At 37.9% G+C, this 26481-nt stretch overlaps 1 protein-coding gene across 5 annotated transcripts in view; it reads right to left on the bottom strand.

Annotated features, from left to right (window-relative positions):
* Positions 1–26481, bottom strand: part of GSTCD (glutathione S-transferase C-terminal domain containing) — a 75566-nt gene that overhangs the window by 4430 nt on the left and 44655 nt on the right. For 3 of the 5 annotated variants that reach the window (XM_064450048.1, XM_064450050.1, XM_064450049.1), the window contains exons 6-11: positions 13842–13957; positions 13577–13621; positions 13040–13168; positions 7419–7552; positions 5595–5625; positions 1345–1414 (exon numbers count right to left, since the gene is read on the bottom strand). In XM_064450048.1, the coding sequence (XP_064306118.1) occupies positions 1345–1414; positions 5595–5625; positions 7419–7552; positions 13040–13168; positions 13577–13621; positions 13842–13957 (525 nt within the window). Of the gene's footprint in view, positions 1–1344; positions 1415–5594; positions 5626–7418; positions 7553–11743; positions 12491–13039; positions 13169–13576; positions 13622–13841; positions 13958–26481 lie in introns of those variants that run through there. The other 2 variants (XM_064450051.1, XM_064450052.1) reach the window with 2 other exon arrangements.

The raw sequence follows: 26481 nt of genomic DNA, 5'->3' as shown, positions 1-26481 counted from the left end.
AGATTTATGTTTGGTTCTTGTCAGGGCAAAGCATATAAAAGTTAATTTTATGGAAACAAAAATTTATCATAAAATAGATATTTTCTCAGAATCCGTATGAATTTCTTTTTTTGCAGTGAGTATAGGAAATACTTTGAATTCCTCAAATGAAGCTCTTTAAAAACATTTTGATTATTTTCTAACATTGCTTTAATATACTTTCTAAGTGTTTCTTGCAAGCCAAGAATGCACGGTTATATCCTGAGAGTTCCCAGCTCCTTCTGTCTTTTCTGACCTGGAAGCTAGTTTATAGCTTCCACCAGAACATTAATACCAGACAGGAGCATGTTATACCCTTTTCTAAGTCAAAGAACACTAGAATATTGCACAAAATTAAGAAATGGCTTTGCTTATTCCAAATATTTGAAGTGGTCTGTATTTTGCTGTCCTGAGTAATGAAATTCCCCACTATCTTAATGATTCTTGCATTTCTTTTCCTCAGAAATCAATGACACCTGACCAAGAAAGTCAAATCTCAGGGATCAACTTACTTTCACCTTTAATTGCACAGAAATGACCCAACAGAAAGCAGCTGTTCTTACTCAGAATGGCAATAAAGTACAAACCTGAAACAGAACTGACTACTGAATGGTAAAAATTGAGTCATGCACCGCTGTAGCTATAACATAAGTTTCCCCACAATGGGAAGGCTGGTACCCCAGGTAAGGGGTAAGCCAAACTGCGTTTTTGGCAAAGTCTTCAAATTATAAATATTATTCACTATTAAAATCCCAGAAAACCTTCTGGGTTTTTTTCTAAAATTATTATGATGATCGTAATAATGAGGTGGGCCAAACAGGTTTGTCTCTTCTTAAGCCTGCCTGTACCAAAGCTAGCTCAACCTTTGCAATTTAGCCTTACTGTTTCCAGCTGGCATTAGACATTTGCCCTTCTAAAAGAGTTATCACCAGCAATTACAAGCAGGACAAAGGGTGCACATTGAAAATCACTGCTATGAATAGCCTGTGCTTTTAACGTAAGATAAACTGGCAACAGCAGGACTTTGGTGAACTTGACAAAGACCTCATTCTTTTCCAAGAATGGTGGGAGAAAAAAAAAGTGAAGCAACAAAAATCAGTAAAATGCAAACCTTCTATCTCATATTGATAATTCTGAAAAATTAAAGAACTTCTATACCATAATTCAGAACAGCAAGAGGTGAAATGTGAAGAAACTCAAATATTTCAAGGGTTAGGTGAAGACAGCAACTTAATGCCCTGTTCGTAAATGTACTACCACTTCCTTTATGTATCAAGGTAAATACATTACTGAGATAGTTTACACAACAGCTGCAGAAATTCATACCAATTAGCCTGCGTTCAGGTGGAAGCTGAACAGCTGTCTGATCTGCAAATCTGCAAAGGATCATGTGCTCCTAGGGGAAAAAAAAAAAAGTTAAGAAAGTAATTTGGTCCAGTAGCATTTCCCTCTTCTAAATAAAGAAAAATCTAATTGCATTTTTAGAAGTATCAAAAACACTATCATGTTGAAGAGTATATTTCTAGAAAAATTATCTGTGTGCAAATCCTAATTTTGATACTGCTTCAGCTTGTAAATAGTGTGTAAATGAAGTGTTTGGAACCACAACCACATTTCTACTCGCGCGTGTTTGTTTCTTGCTAAATTTTCTCTAATCCTCTGCAGCAGTTAAATTGGATGCAATGTATACAAGACAGTGCTCTTCAAAGACATACTGCAGACTAATTTTGCCTTCAATTACTGATGAGCAACACAGCCTTCTTTTAGCACAGTCATCATGGGGCAGCATCTCTGCATCAATAAGCAGCCAAGACAAAATTCTGAAATAGGTGATTTGAACAACTGCACGTTTCTTCCAAGCAGTGATTTTGAATCCCAGAAGAATCGCCTTGCGGGTCAAACTTCCTCTGCTCTGCCAAATCCATTCAGGATCAACCCAAAAGATCCTGAAGGCAAAAAATACCTAGCTGCGAATAGGAAAATTTCCTACATCAAAATGAGCACAACTAACTTTCAAACTATCCCAGTTCCACTTAAAGTTTCTGTGCAGAGGCTTCTACATCAGCTTCTGTTGATTTCTTCCTCTCTTGTCACCCAGGGGTATGTTGCAGTGGAGGGTTAGCCCCACCACCTTACTTCCCTGCTTAGATCACTACACAAACAGTCAGAACTCTATCCTCATTTGTCTTCAGAAAACACCACCTATGCTAGCATAATGGTTTCTCCAAGACCAGCCAAGCTAAGGAAGGCAAGTTAACCAGATGGTGAGAGAGAAAGACTTGAAGATGTAGCAATGAAATTAATGGTCTGATGACAGCTGTGCTCTTTGGGACAGCTGCAATATCAAGTACAGGACAGAGTAAATCAGAACCATTTTAGAACTGTACAATGTTCTAAAGCCTTCTATAATGCCATGGGGAGAAAACAGAAACAGACAACAACAAAAAGTGCTCTGCTAAGCAAAGCTTCCAGAGGAAGCTGAAAAAGAGGATGTCTTGCATCAAAAAGAAAACCTTTTTTTCCCTTAAATTCTTGTCTGATATAAAATGATGATTTTAAAGGTTTGGGTCCTGTAACAGATGGAGAGAGCGACTTTAGTTAAGGATACTTCAGCTTCCTTCAGTATCCTGAAGTAAGGATACTTACTTCAGCTTTTTATTAAGGGGACTTAAGCATCCACAAGTCTTCATTTCACAAAAAACCCTGAATTAAATCCCATCTTCATATTACATCAAGATGGTAACTCCTTCCCACAGTACAGTCCATCCAATTCATCAATTTAACAGACACCTGACTACAAAAAAGTTTGCCTACATAGTACAAAACAAAATATTATCGCTACTTGATATGCAAATATTACTCATTTGAATAAATTTACAATATCTTGAGGGAGGGATATTTGTTCCTTAGTACAGCTCATTCACATGAAGGTTTTTGGCTCACAGCTCCATAAGAAATATGCAAGCAAAATGAGAACATGTTATAACATGTTCAGGATTTAAACATGTTATGTCCAGTCAGTTTGGTTCAAATATGGCTATTTTTGCAGTCCAAAAGAGCTGAAAACATTAAACCCACATGTGACTGCTGGAGAATGGAGGAGAAGGAGTGCCACAGGCAATATGGCTGCTGTTAGGAGAGAACAAGCAGTGATAGGCAGCTTGGGGAGAAAAAGAGGGATTCAGAGGAGAGGGAGACAATTTACATTAGCACAGAACCCCTCACCAGCCTTCAGGCACCCAGCACAACCCGGCTCTTTGCAGCATCAGGTTCTCAGCTCATCTGACTAGACCAGAGCCAAGGCAAGCCTCACCACTTAACCTGAAAATCTGGACTGATTCTAATGCCTCGGCTTCCTACAGAGATGATCCAAAAAGGTAAACTAAAGCCTAAGTTATGACTACATCGTTTCCCCGTGAGTCAGTCATTAAATTGTGACATTGCCTGTTGGCAGAAATAAGAAAATTATTTCTAAAATAATGAAGATAATTATAAACTGCTCAAACTGTGTGTGTGCATAAACAGTTAACTTGCTTACTAGAACACCCATGCCTTCAATTCCTATTAAGTTTTCAAAGCTGTATGTGCAAAGTTATTCAGTTTTACCTTCCAATTCTCCTGTAGGGAGAGTGTCTTGACAAACAGTCTCAAAATGTATCATGGGAGAAATCTACAGCTATTATAACCTTATTTTTTGCAGCTATAAACTAATGAATTACAGCATAATGTTCTCATCAAAAAAGTCTTGGAATTGCCAGACTTCTGGATGTCTTTTTAGATCTCACTGAAATGAAAGATAAGAGAAATGAATTTAAAACGGGAACTGGAGGGGGCTGACACATACGTCTGGCTAACACATGGCAGCTCTGGCTGCCAGCCAATAACCTGTAACAATTTATTAATATGAAATATAAAAATGCATATAGCTAGCTGTATAACAAAAGTTATTTATAACTAGGATTATTTGAGGCACCAACCAGCCCAGACCATTTGTATAGACTCTTACATTATTAAGAGCAGCAGAATTTTTTAGCATTGCCCTTGGCCCCTGTGCCCTTCTGCAACACAAATAATAAAATGCTGGAACTTCTACAGTGTTGATAAACCCTATGATTTAAACCTACATGGATTAATAGGTTAAGAAAAAATTTCACTGAGTCTTAATGAGACTATACACACTACCTTAATCTAAGCATCCTTGACTTCATAATTGTCACCATGTCCCTTGGTACTGTCAACAGGTCTACTTTTAATAATGCATTAGTAAATAAACTTTTTCTCAACTGAAACCTGAGTTCTTCGCGATTATGTATTAGAAGCATATTTATGTTTAGACAAGAATGTTAAATCAAGGAAAAAAATAATGGCAGGTCCAAATCCACTGTGCCACTTTTACCATCTCAATCTATGGACATTTATTTCCATGTAAATCAGTAAAGTGTACATAAACCAGACTGTCATGAAGATAAGATTTGTATATTATCATATAACTGAACTTCCCTATATAAGGTGGCTGGACATTTTCCGAATTTCCTCTGAATGCCCTCTTACTTGAAAATTAAAAAGGATAATCTCCATTTTCCTGCTACATGTAGCACCTTTGTTATGCTCACTGTCCCAAAAAACATTTGGATATTAGAAATACCATCTCTCTCTCATACTTCTGTCACAAAGAATTATTCTGCATCTCCAAAATTCATTTTCTGTATTGTAAACACTAAGACCCTTGTCTACGATTTGGCATGCAAACATACTGAAGTTTCTATATAACCTTGCTTCCTTCAAAGAGAAACATTTTCTTTCCACACCACATTAAGGCTATCTAATCTTCAAATTTCTGGTTGCTCATCAGTAACTACTTTAAATGCACTAGACAAAGCTTAACAGATCAGTACCAGTTGTCTGCTGCCCACCTCTCGGCTCTTGCCCTTTTTCACTCCCGTTACCTGTTACCTTCATTCTGTCAGACCTGTGTGCCTCCTTGATTCATCCTCCCACTTTTCTCTCAGACTATCTCCACACAGACCCTGGCTCCCCAGGGTCAAAACACATTCGAATATTTTTGAAATAATTTTGAATAACCTTTTTTAAAAATACTGTATAAAATTCTTGCTGATAAGCTCTTCCTACTCACTATGTCCAGTCTTCTAGGCATAAATTAGAGGGAGAAATCTAATGTTTATCAGACAATAGTATCTATAAAAGCAATAATTTTACCTAAAAAATTATCAGACATTTCCACAGTTGTATTTAAGACCTAAACAAATTGGTATCCTGTAATTGTTAACTAATACATGTTGAAGTATGTTAGGAATGGCTCACTTATACGTTATGATACAAAAAGTTCTTTTGTGGAGAAACTATTAAATTTTACTGAAGAAAAAAAGCCTTAAAAAATTGATGGTTGAGAGGAAGAGCAAGACAATGACATCTGCACTACTAACGAACATTGCACATAACACATGCTTGTCCTTGCAATTAAAAGATAACCACTTATAGTTCATTTGATAAAAGACCCACTGAAACATAGGAAACTGTGCAACCCTCTCCCCCCTCGTCCCCCACCCCTTACATACCTTGTAGGACAAAATTTCTTTGAACTGATGACTGAAAAAAAATAAACCAGTTCAATTAATATCTAAAAAAGCAGAGGTGGAAAATAAAAGCAATCATTACATACTTGAACACATTTTAAACAAAAGAGCAAAATCTGTATCCTACAGAAAGGTGTTAAAAAAAAAAAACCAGAAACCATTACAGTTCCAGTTCACTAGAAAAGGCAAAGCATATTTGGTATCTTCTTTTTTTCCTCCTATCTTATTACTCCTCTAAATTCTCTCTTTAAGTCATTCTAAATACTAACACAGATTTACTGGCATTTCCACGCTGTCACATAAATGCTTTGTAGTGCATGTATACAACCTCTAGACATGCATATATTTTGTTTATATCACAAAAGGTGCCTCTACAATAGAATTGAGTATAGAACACAGACAACATGGGGATATGGGCAGGCTATCATGTTTTATGATCATACAAAATAAGGAAAAAAGAAAAAGCAGATCCTAAAATGTAGCTCAAGCTAGGGTTGATAAGTTATGAACCAAATAATTTTCTACATAGGCTTATGATATTAGGTTCAAAATTTTAGCAAACACAAAACCATCATTTGCATTCTTGCAGCACCTATAGCATCAAAAGTTTTCTAACATAGTGAGCACTTCCAGTCGTCTTGATCTAAAAACATAACTCATCAGAAGTTAAATAGTATCCCAACAATTTTCAATCAAGTCAACCGAGAAAAGTTTTACGCATGCTAACTTTAGATGGCTTAAAATGTTATTGCCTCTTCCTTAAGAATACTTATTGGTTTTACTGTGTCACAAGAGAAAACAAAAAGGGACACACAAAGAGATGGGAGAATCAAATTGACTAAGAAAACACTTTCAAATGCAAAGTTTCTCAAACACATTCTAAACATTTAACCTCCATGCACTTTTGTGACAGCGCACTTTGATAGTACAGAAAAACATGGAAAATATTTAACATGGATGCACAAGGGTTTTTTAGATTCGTTGATGCCTTTTAAGACGGCATGTTTCAGTTCCTTATTTTAGCAAATATATACCTGAGACAATGTTGTAATTCCTAGCAGAATTAAATCTGATTCACCTTGGACCTCCAAAATGCAAAGCTCAGCTTTATGAAGAAAACCTACAACCCTCTTCCCCTATCTTGTTCTGCCTCAGAAGCTGTTAGCTTCTTATCTTCTGCCACTTTATGCTTACCTTTTACATTTTATTTATATCAAAGGCATTAAAATTCTTAAGCCTAAGATATATAAGTATCTCCAGCATGGCAGATTAGAAGACGACAAAATATCTACACAGTCCATTGAAAAAGTATTAAAAATATGAACTGAAATACAGGAGAGCTGTCTGCTTGGGAATAAATCAGAAGAGTTCCACAAGCAGTAAACTGTGGTATAAAGCAGACCCATTTCTTTAAGCTGATTTCTTACATCTTTCTCCAAAATTAAAATGTCAATTCTTCTTCTTACGGTAATTTTCATGAGTTTTCTATTAACCTTGTGATTTCAAGGTAAAAGGTCTGCTTATTACATAGATCCCCACATACTGTATCTTCTATGTTGATGGTATATAATCTTCTGAACTATGAATAGATAAACCCAGAAAAAAACCCACAACCCAGGAATTACCCATCTGTCTCCCTTTCAGGGTGGGTTTGGAAAACAGAGGAAACAGTTGCATTATAACCATGAACCAATTCAGCCTAGACACTTTCAATGATCTTCAACTGATTAATTCTAGACTATTTTAGTATTTTCTTCTTTCATTTAAGTTGATATTTTAAGGCTTATCCTGTTAGCTTTAGTTTACCTTCGTGGATATTTAAACTTCATTGTGTTTTGAATGAAGCCATAGCAACAAGGGGAGATGACAAAGGCTGCTCGTGCCTTGATGCAGTGTTCGATCACCATGTCTGTTGCCACACCACATGCATGCAGAGCCACCTACAGTGTTAAAAACAAAACCCAAAGAAACAAGCAAATTCTTTAAAGCAATATTCTACATACAATTCTCTTGCAGTATTTTTTTTGTTGACCGAGTTACCTGAACATATGAGGAAATTTTTGCAGTGAAAGCTGTTATGCCAATGGCCTGGGTCCTTAATTCCTCAGTTTTTCATTCTTCCCCTTCATAACCATCCTGAGGAAAATTTATTACCTATTCCATTAACAAGGGAACCATCAACACTGAACAAGGGTCACTCACCAGAAGCACTCAAAAGGTAGGTACACTGCATTGTGACACCCAATCAATTAAAAACAGAGCTCCAGAAAAATATTAAAAGAAAAATTACTGTAGTGATTAGTCAAAAGTTTTTTGTCAAGCAAAAAGGACTCAGACATACAAAGAACTAGTTCAAAACTGGATTTCAACTTAGCAGTAAGAGAAGTAACAGATATACCTGAAGGCCACATTTAAAGGACAACATTTAAGCATAAATTTTGATCATTTGATTGTAAGGTATCGAGTAATAACTTTAGAAAATAAACACGAAGGGGAAAAAAGCAACAAACACAACTTGCTCTCCTTTTTTTTTTTCTTCCTTATTCTTTTCTTTTTCTTAGTAATGGACACTAAAACTAGAATGCCATTCAATTGCAACAGCTACCTGTGAGCTTTGATGTGTGTGTAGGCGATGCACAGGCTGTACCCAAATTGTTCATGCTTTACTACAAAAAGGCAAGTTATCGCTGTACTCATATATTGCAAGGAAAGGCAAGCAGCGCTCTCCTATCAATACCTGTGATAACATAGGGGCCAGGTGATGGAGGCATTACATTCTCTGTCTTCTTCCTTGTACTCAGTAGCTCAAAGAGTAGGCCTGGTGCATACACACTGATTTGTGTTTTCATTAAACTAAGGACATTTTTGAGGGACATTTTCGATTTTATGCAGCAGTGCGGATTTGTAAAAAGGCATTGTTTTCTTTGCTTTTTGTTCACTGTAAATTTAGAAAAAAGGTTTAAAGCTGCAAAGCTCAGATTTCAGGGTTCAAAGTTGTTTTTCAAGTTACAGCAATTGGAAGATAAAAACTTTGCTCTCAGATATAGATTAAAAAAAGACTTTTTTGTTTGCAGACTGCTTGATGTAAGCTCAGCTGAGCAGACCATTAATCATCAACTGAACTATAACTGCATACAGATGGTAACAAATATTCTTTTCTCAAGCAAAACATTAAAAAAATCAATAAAAAAATAATTTCACAATGGAAGTTTTCTGCTCGTATGATATTTTAAAAAACCCCTATTTTAACATCAGAAACAGATTCTTAATATCACAGCTATTAAATTATCATGGAATATAATTATAGTTACTCTCCCATCTATCCAAGCAGAAAGCAAAGACGTCTGCTTCGCTCGCACATTTGGAAGAGATCTTAAAACAGTAGTGGATGAAACCAGTAGCTTTGCTGAGCCTGGATGAACTTTTACAACAACTGCTTTCTTCTTTGGGTTTCTCAGAGTTTCGCATTCAAACAGGTTGTTTCAGAACCTTGATTTTCATTACCCTGATTATTCATAAGGGCAGAAATTTTATGCGGACCAAAAGAGAAGTGGTCGACACATTTTTCTTAACCTGCTTTTGAACTCCTGACAAATAACAGATAAGAAAATAGCCCAGTAATGCAGATTTGATGTCAAGGTAACTAAAATGCATATAAATGTGTCTTAAATTAATACCAAAAGCAGAGAGATGAAGACTTCTGTCACGTTCATTCTTCTATACCTCTTTAAATTTCAAGTACTATAACCATGAATTTCTTGTCAACGTGTCCATTCTCACGTTTACACTGTAGTATTCTACTGAAAATGGCGAAGTCATGCCATGAGTGAATAGCTTTACACGCCTCAGAAAATGGGTTCCGAAATTCTGCATTGCCAAACTCTGTACATATCTATGTATTACAGTATTATATTGTCATTTTTGTATCAGACCAGTGTTTATGACATAATCATACAATCATAGAATCATTTAGGTTGAAGAGGACCTTTAAGATCATCGAGTCCAACCATAAACCTAATACTGCCAAGCCCCACTAAACCATGTCCCTGCATGCCACATCTACATGATACAAAGGTAGCTGAACTTCACATTATTTACCTTCAAGCACACCAAACACTGGTGCTACTGGTCAGTAAGCCAGCCAGCTCCTGTCTTAAATGCGGCTGCATAGGCAAGTTAATCCTGAGTTTATGAGCTAATTCTGAAGAGTGAATCATAGTATGATACAAATTAATTCTGAAGCTGAGATTGATGCAGGTCTCCCAAAAAGGGAAAGCTCCAGGTTTGTTGAAGAGACTACAGAATCAAGTCAGAGAAACTGAAATCACAGGCCTAGAAATGAAGAATTTCCAAGTGAATTTTTCTGACAGATACTTCAATGTTTTCTTTGTCACAAAAATTATGACAGGATATAACACTATTTTTAAATGCAAAATCCATAGAGATATTTACCTTAGTATTAACCTTAAAAATAGACCTCAAAAAATGAAGACAGGAACTACAATGATCACAGAATTGAAGACCCATTTCACTGAAAAACTATTACACATTTCACACACAGAATTCAATAAATTATTCATGAGATCCTGATTTTTTGAAATAGATCTCCAGTTCATCCACTGAGATTTATATGACAATGTAGCAAAGAAAATAAAACTAGAGAATTGGAAATTTACACTTGGAAGGACTGGGCTAATTTATTCTCTCCTCTTTCTCCTGCACTATACTACTTTTCCTTTATTAAATAAACCAACCAAAGAGTTAAACAGCACTGTTCACATACCATAAACCTTCAGCATTAAACATCCTAAGCTACCGCCAAAACAGGTCCTTGGATGAATGATTTAAAGAACAGTCAGACTCACACTAAAAGCTAGGGCCTTGCTGCAAAAGTTCATATTCTATTAACAAAATATAAAACTGTAAGACAGGAATCTTTACAGAATTACAAAAGACTATTTATGGCTCACTCTTCACTAGGGATGCAGAATTCTGGAGAGGACATTGATCTCATTTACTTTCAGGGTCTAACACACATGCTTTGAGTCAGTATTCAAATCACCTACTTTGCTCCTGCAGAAGTCAGATTCCTGCTTTGGTCTGTTCATTTACAGTTAACTGGGAACCAGAATATCACCTGTTGACTGCAATAGGAAAGCTCAGCATGAGTCCTACAACACTGAGATAACGTTCTGCCTTTAGAAATATAGAATCATAGAATCATTTAGGTTGGAAAAGACCTCTAGGATCATCAAGTACAATTGTTAACCTAACACTGCCAAGTCCACCACTAAACCATGTCCCTAAGTGCCACATCTACACATCTTTTAAATACCTCCTGGGGTGGCGACTCAGCCACTTCCCTGGGCAGCCTGTTCCAGTGCCTGACCACCCTTTCAGTGAATAAATTTTTCCCAATATCCAATCTATCTATACCTCTCCTGGTGCAACTTGAAGCCATTTCCTCTTGTCCTATTGCTAGTGACCGGGGAGAAGAGACCAACACCCACCTCACTACAACCTCCTTTCAGGTAGTTGTAGAGAGCGATAAGGTCTCCCCTCAGCTGCCTCTTCTCCAGGCTAAACAGCCCCAGCTCCCTCAGCTGCTCCTCATAAGACTTGCTCTCCAGACCCTTCACCAGCTTTGTTGCCCTTCTCTGGACACGCTCCAGCAACTTGATGTCCTTCTTATAGTGAGGGGCCCAAAACTGAACACACTATTCAAGGTGCAGCCTCACCAGTGCCGAGTACAGGGGCATGATCACATCCCTACTCTTGCTGTCCACACTATTCCTGACACAAGCCAGGATGCCGTTGGCCTTCTTGGTCACCTGGGCACACTGCTGGCTCACGTTCAGTGAGCTGTTAACCAGCACTTCCAGGTCGTTTCCCACCAGGCAGCTCTCCAGCCACCCTTCCCCAAGTCCGTAGCGTTGCATGGAGTTGCTGTGACCCAAGTGCAGGACCCGGCACACTCAGCCTTGTTGAACCTCATACAATTGGCCTTGACCCATTGATCCAGCCTATCCAGATCCCCTGTAGAGCCTTCTTACCGTCAAGCAGATCAACACTCCTGCCCAACTTGGTGTCGTCTTACTTACTGAGTAAGTAAGTAACTTACTTACTTACTTACTGAGGGTGCACTCGATGCCCTTGTCAGGATCGTTGATAGATATATTGAGGAGAACTGGCCCAACACTGAGCCCTGGGGAACAGCATTTGTGACTGGCCACCAACTGGATTTAGCTCCATTCACCACAACCCTTTGGGTCTGGCCAACCAGCCGGTTTTTTACCCACCAAACAATACGTGAAAAGTATGCCCATCCAAGCCATGAGCAGCCAGAGTCTCCAGGGGAATGCTGTGGGAAATTGTGTCAAAGGTTTTATTAAAGTCTGGGTAGACAAAATCCACAGGATTTCCCTCATGCACTAAGTGGGTCACATTTTCGTAGAAGGAGATCAGGTTAGCCAAGCAGGACCTGCTTTTCATAAACCTCTACTGTCTGGGCCTGATCACTGGTTGTCTTATACATGCTGCATGATGGCACTCAACCTGCTCCATAACATTCCCCAGCCCTGAGGCCAGGCTGACAGGCCTGTAGTTTCCTGGATCCTCCTTCCAGTCCTTCTTGTAAATGGGCATCACGTTTGCTGAAGTCCAGTCAACTGGAAGATCCCCTGCTTTCTAGGACTGCTGATAAATGATGGAAAGTGGCTTGGTGAGCACTTCCCCAGCTTCCTCGGTACCCTTGGGTAGATCCCATCGAGCCCCATAGACTTGTTTGTGTCTAGGTGGTGTAGCAGGTCTCTAACCATTTCCCCTGGGATTATGAGGTCTTCATTTTTCTCCCCATCCCTGTCTTCCAGCTCAGCAGCCTGGGTACCCAGAGAACAACTGGTCTTGAGTATATTTTACACAACAAATACATATGTATATAATTAGTATAACATTCTCTCTATCAAGATCTTTCTGAGTTTCGCATCATGTAGTCTTGTTTGCTTTATCTTAAAATGCTGAGTTTACTGTACTCACACTTAATTTGAGCAACAGTAGTCTTTCCCCATCCTCAAAACTTTCTCTACAGTATATCCATTACATCATTGATTTTAAAATAACATGATTAAACCAATAACCTACTCCATTTTTTTCTTCAACATGGTCAGGCAACACTCCTATTTTTGTATTTGACTGGAGCAGACACTTCTCTCTTCACTCACTTAATATAAAAGTGGTGCCAATTTGCAACAAATAATAAATACCAGACTAGCTTAATACAGGACACTATAACAAGGGTGCTTCTCATAGCATCAAAAATACCTGTCTGTAAGGACATACAGAATTTTGTTTTCTCAGATATTTTAGTTGTTTTAAGAATAATTAACCAGACACTGAAGTTTTGAAGTGGAAAAGTTATAATCACTTACCCCAATGTTAAAAGTCCCATTAAAATAGTCCAAATTTGCTTGAATGAACCAAATGTTGTTTAAACCTAGTTCATCACTTCTGTCTTTAGCACGGATCAGAGACAACTCCTTATTTTCTATGAGCACAACCTAGATTTCATACACAGGAGAAAGTAAGGAAAAATAACTCAGAAGTCGAAGTACAACATTACCTTCAAGGACAGAACTTTGCAGCTTAGTTAAGGAAACACCTAAATTACTTGTGGCAGAGCTTGAGATCTCCAACATGATTAGCAGGAAACTCAACAACAAGAGAAGGCATTTAACACTTGCCAACATCAATCAGTTTACAAATATTTTATATTTTCCTATAACTTTTGTTTTCTCAGGCAAGCACCACACACATTTGGGATTATGCTAAAAATCTGTATGTTTCAAATATAAGTCCTCTGATGATACAATCGCGTCTTCATATTTATTCTTCCTACATGCACATCTTTGAGATGATTATTAGAGACTAAAAACTCATACCAACTGTTCTTTATATTTAGAATTTACCTGACATGATGGCATCATGTGAGCAAGTACAATTCCAACATGGCCCTGCGAAAACAAGAACAAACAACAATATCTGAGTCACTTTTCAGTGTCCCTGTTGTTGACTCGTTACACGATGAGCATCCCCTAACTAGTAACAGAACCTTTGAGAGGAGCTAAAATTTCAGCATTTGTACTTTTGCTTTGCTTTGTGGCAGCAACCACCTAGAACTGCAAAGATGAATGCTAAAAGAAATTACATCATGTAAACAAAAATATACATTACCCCTCCACTGCAAAAATCCACAATCACATCTCCAGGCTTAGCAAGCTTTGTCACCGCTGCTACCAAATTATTCAATTGCTGCTGCTTCCTCAGAGCCCGGTCTCTAGACATCTTTCCTGGGGATGACAGAGAAAATGCCTAAGCAGTGAACAGCATTGACTATTTTAAATGGGTAACAGTGAATTTCAATTCTAGCTGATAAAGTACTTAATAAAATAGCTGTCGCTCTAAAACAAAAAAGAAATTACCAGATGCCTTCCCCATTTATGACAGCAGCAAGAAACTGAGTCAGGTTTGAATTCTTTCATCTGATAAGCAAACGAGCAGCCAAGCAAGTCCGGACTTCCCAACACACAGACCTTCCTTAGAAGCCCACTAGGAGCTGTCCACGCATATCTACATCCGACTACAATTAGACAGCTGAAATAGGTGTGACTGCAGCTCAGCTCAGTAAATCTGAGCTTGCTTTAAACCACCCCGTTTGGACACTGACAGCAACACTGCTGTAAGAGCTCTGTGTTTAGGGCAAACTAGCTTTCCAAAAACCTGTTCAGCTCCTATGCTGCTAAAACCCAATTTACAAGAGTAAAATTAGCTCAGCTTATCTCTATAAACTGCAGGCACACTTCTAACAGCGGTATAAGCCTACTCTTGTGGTATTGCAGTTCCAGAACTAGTGACAGCAGCAGCAGTAGGCGGCACAAATAGCAATAAGGAAACAGGGACATATCTCCTGATCAGCACTGGCTAAAATTTCATGTTCAGTTAAAAACAGAAAAATGGGATTTCCAAAAGCATGACAAAAACATAAGCGGAGTTTTTTGTTTGACAAAATTCAGTATGGACTTGCCTTTTTAATTTCAAGACATCCACAGCAGACAGAATCCCTTGGTTAGAAATACACTATGAAGATAAAAGGTGACCTCTGTTCTCCAAAATGGGTTTGAACACAACAAAAACTTTGCCTCATAAGCTTAGGTGGCTTCATTCACACTGTAACTCATTTTTAAGAGTGGTTGGTTCTCACAAGCATTATCTTTAACAAAAAAAAGAAAACTTTGACCTTCACAAATTTTCTTTCTTTCTATGCAGTGAAAACAAGTACTAACAGTACTTAAAGCTCATTCACAATATAAAATGCAAGCTCCCTTGATGAAAAGCCTTCCAAATTCAAGGTCTCCTGAGCTCAAGTAACCACCACAATTAGTTTAATGGAATTTGTTGTAAAAGCTTTTTTCCCTGGTAACTTTTGTATCACTCTCTCATGTCCGCTTTCAACTTCAATCTTTGTAATTACAAGTGGGACCAGACAGACAATTTTGTTTCCAATTCATGTCCTTCAACAGGCTATAGCACAAATGTTCTGAGCCATTTTCCTTCCTGATAGTGAAAGACAAACCACACCTGTCATGCCACAAACGGCACAAAAATCCATGCAAGCAAGCGCTCTTACTTCCTTATCCAACTTCTGTGTTCTTATCCTCCCACCCTGAGGTTTTCCCGAGAGGTCTGGAATTTATTAATATCAGGTACAACTCCTGAAAAACACCATCAAATTTTCATACTGTGCAAAGTTGGCAAATAGATCCCAGAGTGACTAAAAATCAAAAAGTAAAGTAACAGGTTTCATCAGCAACAACAGATGCACTACTAAGTACTCAAGTTCGTCAACCTCCTGAGTATTACATTAATAAAAAATATTTTTTAAAAATATTGGCCTATAGCCTTTAAAACTCCCTAAAAATTAACTCTTCACGGTTCCAACAAACAAGGTTTCATCCTCCCTTACTGTGAAGACAATAAGCAGCATACATTCCCTTGAAAGATGGAGAAAACCAAGCTAAAATCAATAGGTCTTTTGTCTGCACTACCTCTGTATTTCGAGCTCAGTAGCTAGAATTACGGAAACAGAGCAAGCTGTGACACAGCTTGTAGAGAATGTCAGTTAGCACGGCTGGGCACACTAGTCCTTCATTACAACAAACAGGCAATAAATTCAAGTAAAACTTCTGTGTCCAAAAATACTAGAGCTCACTTAGCACTTCTCACAACCTGTGATGGTAAACAATGCTAATTGGTGTCTTCAAGAATAATAAGAAAAAAGATAGCTTGAAATTTAGCCCTACAAGGCAAAACCTTAAAGAACATCATCTTTTTCTACAATACACTGAAAGACCCCATAAAATGCTCCCTTCATAAGACCCCAACTGACAGACTGCCATACAGTCCCAGAAAGATTTATATTCATTTCTAATTAATGTCCACAACAAAAATATTTTATTTGGCTTCATGAACTTAACCTTACTGTTTAAAGCTCTGCTTGACTAGGTCTGATTTAAGTCTCTGTGGTACTTAGAGGTCTTGCATTTTGACACAAACAAATATAATTTTTCAGCAGGCAAAAAGCTCTTTATTTTTATATTTGTCAAGTTCATATAATCCTTCACTCCTCAAATAATACTTCCGTATTTTTCAAATTAAACATGAAAAGTCATTAAAGTTTCCTTAAATAAGCAAAACCCAAATATCATCCTTAAGACTTTAACCCTATTCAACTTTAAAGTCATAACACAGTACAACAGAACACACAGCTACCAAACACACGTAACACAAAATACATACATTCTCCTGTTCCATATAGCAGAATTACACAGAATCATATAGGTTGGAAAAGACCTTTAAGATCATCAGAGTCTAACCGTTAGCCTAACACTGCCAGTTCACCACTAAACCACGTCCCCAACCACCACATCCAAACATCTTTTAAATACCTCCAGGGATGGTGACTCAGCCACTTCCCTGGACAGCCTGTTCCAGTGCTTGACCCCCCTTTCAGTGAAGTAGGATTTCCTCATTTCCAATCTAAACCTCCCTGATGCAACTTGAGGTCATTTCCTCTCATCCTATCACTAGTTACTTGGGAGAAGAGACCAACACCCACCTCGCTACGATGTCCTTTCAGGTAGTTGTAGAGAGCAATAAGGTCTCCCCACAGCCTCCTTTTCTCCAGACTAAACACCCCCAGTTCCCCCAGCCACTCCCCATCAGACTTTTTCTCCAGACCCTTCACCAGCTTTGTTGCCCTTCTCCGGACACGCTCCAGCACCTCGATGTCCTTCTTGTAGTGAGGGGCCCAAAACTGAACACAGTATTTCAGGTGCAGCCTCACCAGCATAAAGTGCGGGGGAGAATTGCATACTTCTATTGTTTCAGCATGAGTATCATTTTATTAGCTTTTCCATAAGCCTCAGCTAAGTAATTCAAATGATAATGTGAGTCTATTTTTCATGGAAATTCAGACAGAGGGTATTTATTTCTATATTGATTTATCTTAGTACAGCAAAAAGGATCAGTAACTATAAAGCAAAAGGCAAAGGAGACGGTTTTAGTATTTTATACAAAGCTGACCACATTTTTCTGAAACCAATGTGGTTTTTTTTTTCTGGTAGCTTCTTATGATAATACTCAGCTCATCCCTCCTTCACTTTGCTGATGTTATCTCCTGCTACACCATTTCTGGTACCCGTTGGAGGGGGGGGTCAGTTGTTTGCTTCTTTGTTTTGGGGATGGTTGTTGTGGTTTTGCATTATTGGCTTTTTTTTCTTTTTAAATATAGTATTTTTCACATTACTATAGCTGTACAGTGGTTCCCATGCAACTGCTAGGAAAAGCAGAATTCAAACGGATGAAGGATGCCAGCTCAGCTGACATTTATTTACAAAGAAATATTCTTACTAGTGAGAAATAATAATACCTTCTTACAAAGAACTCTGCCAAATCTTGCAATAAATACAATCAGCAAGAACAGTAACTTTGCTATGGTCCAGTGGTCACCTTGGTTACTTGAACAATATTCTTCTTCGGCTTCAGCTGCTGTAATTCAATCTGTGCGGGCCAGTGCTGAAAGCTGAAGATCTGCCCTCCCCTTCTCCAGCCTGGGGCCTCCTTCCAGCTGCCCCCTTTCACTGCACTGACCTGTCTCCCTTCTCCCTCCCTCCCAAGAAGGGAACTGTTTGGTTTCAGCCACATCTGCTTCCTACTTTGATTCCTTGACCACAGCAGGAGAGGAGAAGTAGGAGGAGACGAGCCAGCCAGTCTCAGCATCATCTACAAGTATGTCATGGTAAAGACCCGGTTGAGGCGCAGCCTGAAATATATATTTCATCAAAAGGCAAACTTGCCAAAAAGGTATGTGAGAGGCAAGTGTATCCCAATCCTCCTCTCCCTCTCACCCTGCTTTTATAACAAAGGAGAGAGGCAACTTTGATCAGGCAAATAGAATTATTATCTTTTTTGAGTTGTGTTTAAATTCAATAGAGCAAATAGTGTGTTTGTGGTTTTTACACTTGGGCACAACACAAAGTGGGGGACCCAGAAAAGAAAGTGTGGCTGTTGAGAGAGAAGTCTGACCACATCCTGTATCAGGACTTGAGTACCTCCTAAACGATATAAATCTTTCCATTTTAAAGCAAAAAGTTACATTCTTCAGAGTATGGTTTCAGCTTCAGGAATAAAGCAGGCTCTTACCGCAGAGTAGCTGTAAAACAATTAACACATCAAAAGGTCCCTCACCGATTCCCTCATGGCAGCCTAGATTGTAGAATGACACTAACCTAGGCTCTCCACTTGTCAGGCTCAGTATAAATTGTTTTCCTTATGCCCAACTCCATTACTGTTACATAGCATTGTGAAATAATTCAGTCTGGCTGTTTCCAGTGATACTGAACTAAAAAAAATGTTTGCCACTGGAAGAATGCACTCCTTTAATAAGTGCATTAAGTCTGAGGGTCAGACTTTGAGCTCTGACATGAACGCAGCACTCAACAGCTGGCCTCTAATGCAGAGTAGTTTTGAAAAAGGATTTGCTTCCGCATCTTGAGCATTCTCTTTCTTTCCTTTGCTAAGAAAAAATATTAAAGGGACACCTAAATGTGGAAAAAACTGTGAATCCACCCAAAAAACAAAGTCGGATCCAGATGAATGCTAAAACAAATCATTTGATGTGTTAAAATGAAATTTTACAAGCTTATGAAGATATGAAACAGACTGAGAAGCAAGGCTTAAAATACTCAAGAAATGCAAAACCTGCTGAATTTGGTCATAGAAGTATTTCTTATGATGAGAGATACTGAATCTGCTGGAATTGACAGTGACAAAGGAAACATGTCAAATTATTTTAAAAAGTTTAACTGTTTTTGCATTTTCTGCTATATCAGTTCCCTTTAATATTCTAATATAACTAATTTGCCCAATAGACGAATTTTACAAATCACTCTCCTGGAAAAGTAAATGGAAACATTTAACTTAGAAGAGCTTCACAGAATTTTAAAGTAGGTATTTAATCAGCATTTTCATTATATTGAGGAGATATTTCTGGGTTATCCTACCTGCAGCAATGTAGGAAGACTAAGAATCTAGCTCACATACTGCAAGGCCAGGGAACAGAATCATCAGAAACAAAAGTCCCACTTTGAAGCACCACAAAGTATCAAATGGTTTTGTAGCCAAAGCTCTACGCTGGCAACTATGTTCTATTGTAGAAAAAACTACAGCAAACCTTAATTTTTTTCTGTTTCATTCTTCTGATCTTGTTGCCTTTCCACGACCTTCTGACTAAGGTATACCCAAACGGCAGCTTGCAAGCGGGGAAAGTATATGCTTTTTGGCTCTGCAGACAATCTCATAGAGTTGTAATGTCATATAAAGTCAGAGGGGCCAGAGATGTCCGAAGACTACTGGGAGAACTAAATGCTCAAGCCTTTTCAAGAGACATATCTACAAGGTATAGCAGAAAGAAGCAGTTACACAAGATGATGGCAATTCTACTGGCTCTTTAAGCAGTAACAGGCCTGTCAGTGCAGAAACCCAAATTCCTTGTTTCTCTGTAAGATGCTACACTGCACCACATGAAGTAGGCCTCACTCACTGCTTATTCAAGCATGTCCTAGTGCTGTACTCCATGTTTACATGGTATGCACATGCTTCAGCTTCCTCCTTGGCTTTCACTAGGTACTGTGACACTGTCCCAGAAAGCAAAACAGCATTTTAGGACAGAACAGAATTGTTTCCTACTTACAGACTGCTTATAACAATTCTTGTAGGTTTTCCTATGCGTGTGGCCAAGACTGGAGCCCTCAAAGTGTAAATCACTTCCTCTATTTAACCAGGAATAAATTCCCATGCAAAAATCAGACTAGAAGATAAGCTTTACTACTTGTATCAGCAAGGGACATTAACCATCCTTTTCCCTAATTCTGATTTAATATTAAAAGAATCCTAAGGTACGAAAGGAGGTTGCAGGTGAATTGAAAAATTCCTTGTTGAACAATTCTCAATAGAAAATGTAGATAAAGCAGAATGGCATCTATAGTGAACAATCACCTGCTTCCTAACTCTCCTACACAAACGACTCCAGGCAATCTATCATTATTTTGCAGTTCTCAGAAATAGGAACCCATTCTATTACATGTAAATTGTCATGTTTGTTTATAGAGGCTAAAACATTTGTTCAATCAGATAAAAGATCAGATAGCTTGGGGTTGTTATTGACTCATTTGTTCTTCCTTCCTTTACCTTTGGAAACTGCTATTCTGATCTTCCTTACCACACATTGGATATGAATATATATACACATGCATATATATATGTATATACATATATGAAAGTATTATATTTTAAGCAAAACCAATGCAGATATTCAACATTAGTTAATATAATTTAGATGCACTAGCAATATGCCACACTCTCTTTTCAGCTTGGACCTGCTGCATTAGCTTAATTCAATTTCCTCTTAAAACAGTTTTCCCAATGATTTAATTTCAACAGTAACGGTGTCGGGTCAAATTTATTTTAAAAAATCCCTGGCTCTGACTGTATAAATATTTTCTTACTTCTGCATGAGAATTTTAATGCATTAATCCTGTCATGAATCCTATCATAGTATCCTACTTTATCAAAGACATAAGCAAAACAGAGCAAGTGAACGATAAAAACCAGCAACAATTACTGAAGGACTGCGCTTTTATTACTGTTCTCCACTTCTCACCTCCTCCCATTTTTAAGCTCTCTTTCCATTCACTCTTGGAGAACAAAGGTGTGAGCTAAAGATTCAGGGAGAACACCGCTTTATAGATCAGCTTGCAATAGAGAAAACCTCATTTTCCTCTATTTTTATCATTAACATTTCATAAAATAACTTGTTTTATAATACACCTGTTTGAATCAGGCAGAAAGATATGCTGCTGCCTGGAGTACATTTTTATGAAAAGAAGTAATCAGCAGCCACATTTATCCAGACAGTTCAGAGGAAGGCGGGTTGCTTTGTTTTTTAACCCTGAGTGTACATTTATCAAAACATATTCTGGAACTATGAAGTTTGGCAACACTCCACATGCCTTTACTTGTTGGTAAAAGGGCACGTAAATGCTTGCTTTTTAAATGAGGTAACAGGTACACATGCCAATTCTACAGCTTCATATATTTCTAAAAGCAGCAATCTCTATGAAATCAAGAAAATCGCTATTAAGTTGTCTTGGCATACAGTCTATTTATCTTTTCCCATCAAATACTGGATATTTTCATGGTTACTTTGCGTCTTAGCTTTCCAGTTCATCACAACTATTACTAGATTTTCAGGAAAGTTGTGTTGTTTTGTTTTATAGTTTTTTAACCAACCTCTAAGGAGGATGGGACTAACAAATGGGTTGACGAAACCCAACATTTGTTGCCCAGAGCCTCGTTACAGCTAAGAATCCATAGCTGTTCTGTGCTTTGCAGTTTAGAACGTATCAGTCTTCAGTCTGCAAAGACCAGACTTCACACACTTGTATGTTCCTGGCAAGTCTAAGAGAACTAACATCATTCATGAAGTTACTAATGTGCACACATGTAAAATAACACCCTTAGCAATAATTGGGGGTGGGGTGGGAAAACAAACAAAAAAACCCCCAAACATCACAATTAAGGCCTATAAACTATCCTTCTGGAGAATATATAGCACACACTACCAGTCAATAGATAAGGCCAGAACAGAAAACCTTAAGAGTACACCTTAGTTTTTTACTATATAAAAGACTTTTATGATCAAATGTGGTAATATTCTAGCTACAGTAAAAGGATTAGAAGACAATGCTACAATGCATGGTTTAAAATAGGGTAATAATAAAAGGACAGGAAAGACAACTGAACTCCACGAAACCATTTGATTGTTTATTTTAAATAGGAGTCCCTCCTGATCTTACTAACCAATCTGCTCTTTATTAAGGCAAGCTTGGCAAAATAGCTTTTTCACTTCAGGCATAAAAAACCCCCTTCATCTCACATACGCTATCTTGGTGTAGTCTAAAAATGTCAGACAGCTATGAAAACTGACCTTTGACAACCTAAGCAGGAATTTGGTCTGCTTCCTTTTTTTTATTAGAGGATTTTAAACAGCAACAGAATAAGTCACCTTTAAAAAAAAATGCAGATCAGCAGATGCCAGTAAAAAGAAATGAAAATTAATGCTGTGCTCCCCCTGAATGTAACTATGTTCTACTTACAAAAGTTTTTAGGTTTTTTTCCAATTTCTCATCTTCAAAAGTCATCTCCTGAATATTCAACAAAAAGCAATCCAGATGCAAACAGCTAACATAATTTTTACACCTCTAATCTAGTATTTACACTATTTTTAAACTTTTTTGTACTAGATTATGAAGGCTCTATACGTACTCAAATTAATGAGTGTCATCCACACTAGTATGCACTTGTTAGAGCCATGCTCATCTAAGTTTTTCACATTATAATATTGCCAATAGCAATCTTCAGATTAATCCTGTATCAGCACCTCTCCTAAAACACTAGATTAGTTCCAAAATTCTGAGCTACTACACATGTAAGACTGACAATGTCTGTTCATCCTTCTCATTCTGAAGCCCTAGAGATTCATATTTTCAATATATGTTTCCAGAATCCCAAAGATTAGGGAATTACTTTGTTTTAAAATGAAAGCAGGCAATATTATACAGTCACAAAATTTCAAGGAAGATAATCAAACACACTGTCATGACAGAACTGTGAGAAAAAAATGACACTGCATTTACTGTTCTTTCACTTCTTTTTCTCCCATTTATTCACATACTGCCTCTCCTCCACTCCTCTCTTTTCCTTCACCTCTCTCCCTTACCTTCACTTCTTTAGGGTCAAGATACCATAAAGAGAGTTCTGAACACACTGACTTCATGAGCAGTTGCAGGACCTCATAACTGACCCTACTGGACTATATGACCGCCTGAGGTCCCTTCCAACCTGCATTATCTCATGATTCTACAAATGGGTATGTTACAGGTAATAAGAGTGCTAAATGTCTTGCCCAAAGAGGAGGTGTCAGAGCAAACACAGTACAGCAGACAGACTTGTAACAGCTTTACAACAGTGGTGTTCCTTTAAATTTACATCTCCTGTCTTCACTGTACCTTCTCTGTTGCTGCTTTTCTGTTATCTCACTACACCTGAGCAGTCAGCCATTTTGCCTTTATCTTCTACTCCTTATGTGCTCAAAGGCATCTATCATTTATAGCAAAGTGTTTGGGTAAGATATGATGAGGAAAGGACACCAACACAAACCTTAAAAAGTGAAGGATGATAAAACTTTTGGGGAATAATAAAGGAAAGGGAAAAGCAATCTCTGCTGTGCTAAATGTGGAAAACTGTCTCTAACCCAAAAGAAGTGGTTTTACCCACACACAGTATTATACCAAATCTCAGCAACATCCAGGCTTGTGAGGGAGGGGCTGCTCACTTTCTGCAAATTTCTTCAGATGAAGATGTCACTCCCTGACAACAAAACAAGAATCAAATGGTTTCTTTACCTCTCACAAGCCTAATATACCGACTGACAGCTACTGTCTTGCTGAGAAAAGGGGAACAGCTAATTCCTGCCGAATTCAGCACTCACCAGGGGCTAAGAGTGGTTGTCTCTTGCAGAAACAAGGAGAGCTCCTTCCCCAGCAGGAAACAGAGATAGGCCTCTGTTGAGGTCAGAACAAGGGCCAGAAGCCCCTGTCATTCACACTCACAGCTGTTCAGCAGCATCCTGCCTCCAGGGGACCAACTCTTGGTAGTTAAGAGGCAGCGTATTCACAGTGCATGCAGGAACATGAGCTCCTCATGCCGAGTATTTCTAACTGATTGTTAAGGAAAAGGTAAGAGCTCAATGGCTCTGTATAGTAAGGAGCAGTGAACGATGTTTGTGAAGGAAAGACTGAAAGACACCTTTTGATATACATCATCTCATTAATTCCCACCACTGCCTCTAAATAAGCAAAAAAAACCTTTAAATATTAGGTATATTAATAATTTGGATGATTCCCATCTCTGATTTGCTTATCAGTAAGAGTGAGAAAGCCTGAACTAATAATTCAGAAACAGGAAACGCTGGCTTAGAAGACAGACATGATTCATTTGGCCCTTGTGTGTCAAGCAATTGGAACAGCTGGCTGCTGGACAAACAGCAGTACTTTCAGCTTAAATTTACACGTCACATCTGTTTACTGTACAAAGGTTAATGGCTAGAGGAATCCCTCCAAAACACTTACCCTGATGAACAGGAATTTCATCCCTGAAATTTCATCCTACATTTTAGTCATTACAAAAATTAAATCCCACGGGTCTGATGACCGATTCATAATTCACTGACATTTTAATATGCAAATAACCACGTCATTTCACAATGGCTGGATATGATTTCCAAACAAAAGGCTTTCTAGTTGCACATGGAAAGGCTAAGTTTACAGATTTCTACCTTCTCTGATCTACACTGCAGTTATCACAGCTCTTATAGCCTGGTCCTGTATAAATCTGGTGTTCATGAAAATTTTACTAAGTCCAACCAATTTTACTGTATAAAATTAGTGTCTCTGGTATTCATGTAGTTTATCTTAGTTAAAAGGGCTGCGTAAATATTCAAGAGTTCATAGGAAATACAGGAATTACACGACTCCATCATACGGCTTTAATTCAGTAATAGTAACTGCTTGACCACTTAACTGTTTTCCTTTCTTTTTTTTTTTCTGATTAATTTTCTTAGCAAAGGGGGGTGTCAAAATGAACTTCAGTTTAGACAGTAAACACAATTAATTCCTTTGAATACCTAGCTAAGTAGGATGCTTTCTACAGTTTTGAAATGAGTCACCAGCTTTGGGTAAGTGCTCTTTGAGTCTCTGATGTTGAAGGTCAGAATCTGCTTCTGCCAGGTTACTACTGTTAATGCTGATCATCAGCATTAAAGTTTGTATAACCTCCAGAATTGCATTCGATAACAAATACACTCTGTTATAAGAAGTACATCTGACAGATTAAAAAAAGTTGTTTTCAATCAGCCTTTCTCTTTTCATAGTCTTTTCCCTCCAGTGCTCTCTCATACTATGAACACAAAGTAAGTAAACCAAAAGTGGCTGAGATGGCCATTCCTTTAGCCGTGATAAGTTCCTGTTACTGAATGCTAGCTGGGCAATTTTGCAGGTAGCATACCACAACCAAGTACAGCTACCAAGTAGTCCTTTGATATGTTTACGGTGCTCTGGGGAACCAGTTTGGGTCAGAACCAACAAGTATTTCAGCATTCTCAGCCTTGCCCTTGAGGAGGTCTGTAACTACACAAAATCAGACCACTTGCTAAGCAACTCTGGCATTTACTACTATGAAAAAAAACAGGCTTTGTAACAAATCGATTCATAAAGATAGCCCATTGGTTCCCCCCACAATCTTTAGAGCTGTAATAGATATGTTATTTGCCCACACTAATAGAATCAGGGCATTCTGCAGAACACTCCTGTTCAGCCTGCTCCTTTTCATTGTGTCAGTAATACAAACCACCATTCAAATCCTTCCAAATTAGGTAAAGCACAGAATTTACTATAATCAGTACAAGCTAATTACAATGCAGTGGAAGACAAACCAATGAAATTAACAGAATAAATATCTACTTTTTTCCTTTTAATAAATAAAAATAATGGTGTGATCATCTGGATCATACTTCATTGCCATAATCATCCATTATGAACAAATGCTACTTTGCTGCACACTTTATAACAGAAAGATTGTGAAGTTAAACAATCCTGCCATAAACAGAAATTTTTCATGACAGGTCAAAAACATGCAACATGCAGACAGTAACGTTTTACATCAAGTTTATAAAAAGAAAATGTAATAAACTTTCAACGTGTTTTAATGCATTTCTGAAGAGCTACACATAAGGGGAAAATGCCTCTCAAATAACACAGAAGTGTTAGCTTATGCTGTACAGCATTTATTCACAAATAAATACATTCCCAGAAGACTTTCAGTGTAAGTATAAAATACCAGTTAGACACAATTTGGATATACCAGTTCAGTAAGCTGCCTAAAGACAGAAAATATGTTCGTTCTGGCTAGTCCAATGTAAGATCACTTCAGAAACACTGCTGAAAAGTGCATACAGTTCTCTGCTACAACATACGTGCCTTTGACAAAAGGGCAAAATAGAGTCTTTCCTCACCGATATTAAGGAATTTAAGTACACATGCTTGCAAAGATTGTCACAGGTTAACTCATTTTCCTGAAATCCAAAGCAGAGGCAAAAATTTAGTTTCCAAGACAATGGATATATATAATTGGCACATGT

The sequence above is a fragment of the Phalacrocorax carbo genome, chromosome 4 (assembly GCF_963921805.1).
Source record: "Phalacrocorax carbo chromosome 4, bPhaCar2.1, whole genome shotgun sequence".
Classification (NCBI taxonomy): Eukaryota; Metazoa; Chordata; class Aves; order Suliformes; family Phalacrocoracidae; genus Phalacrocorax; species Phalacrocorax carbo.
This window is presented reverse-complemented; position numbering and strand designations above follow the sequence as displayed.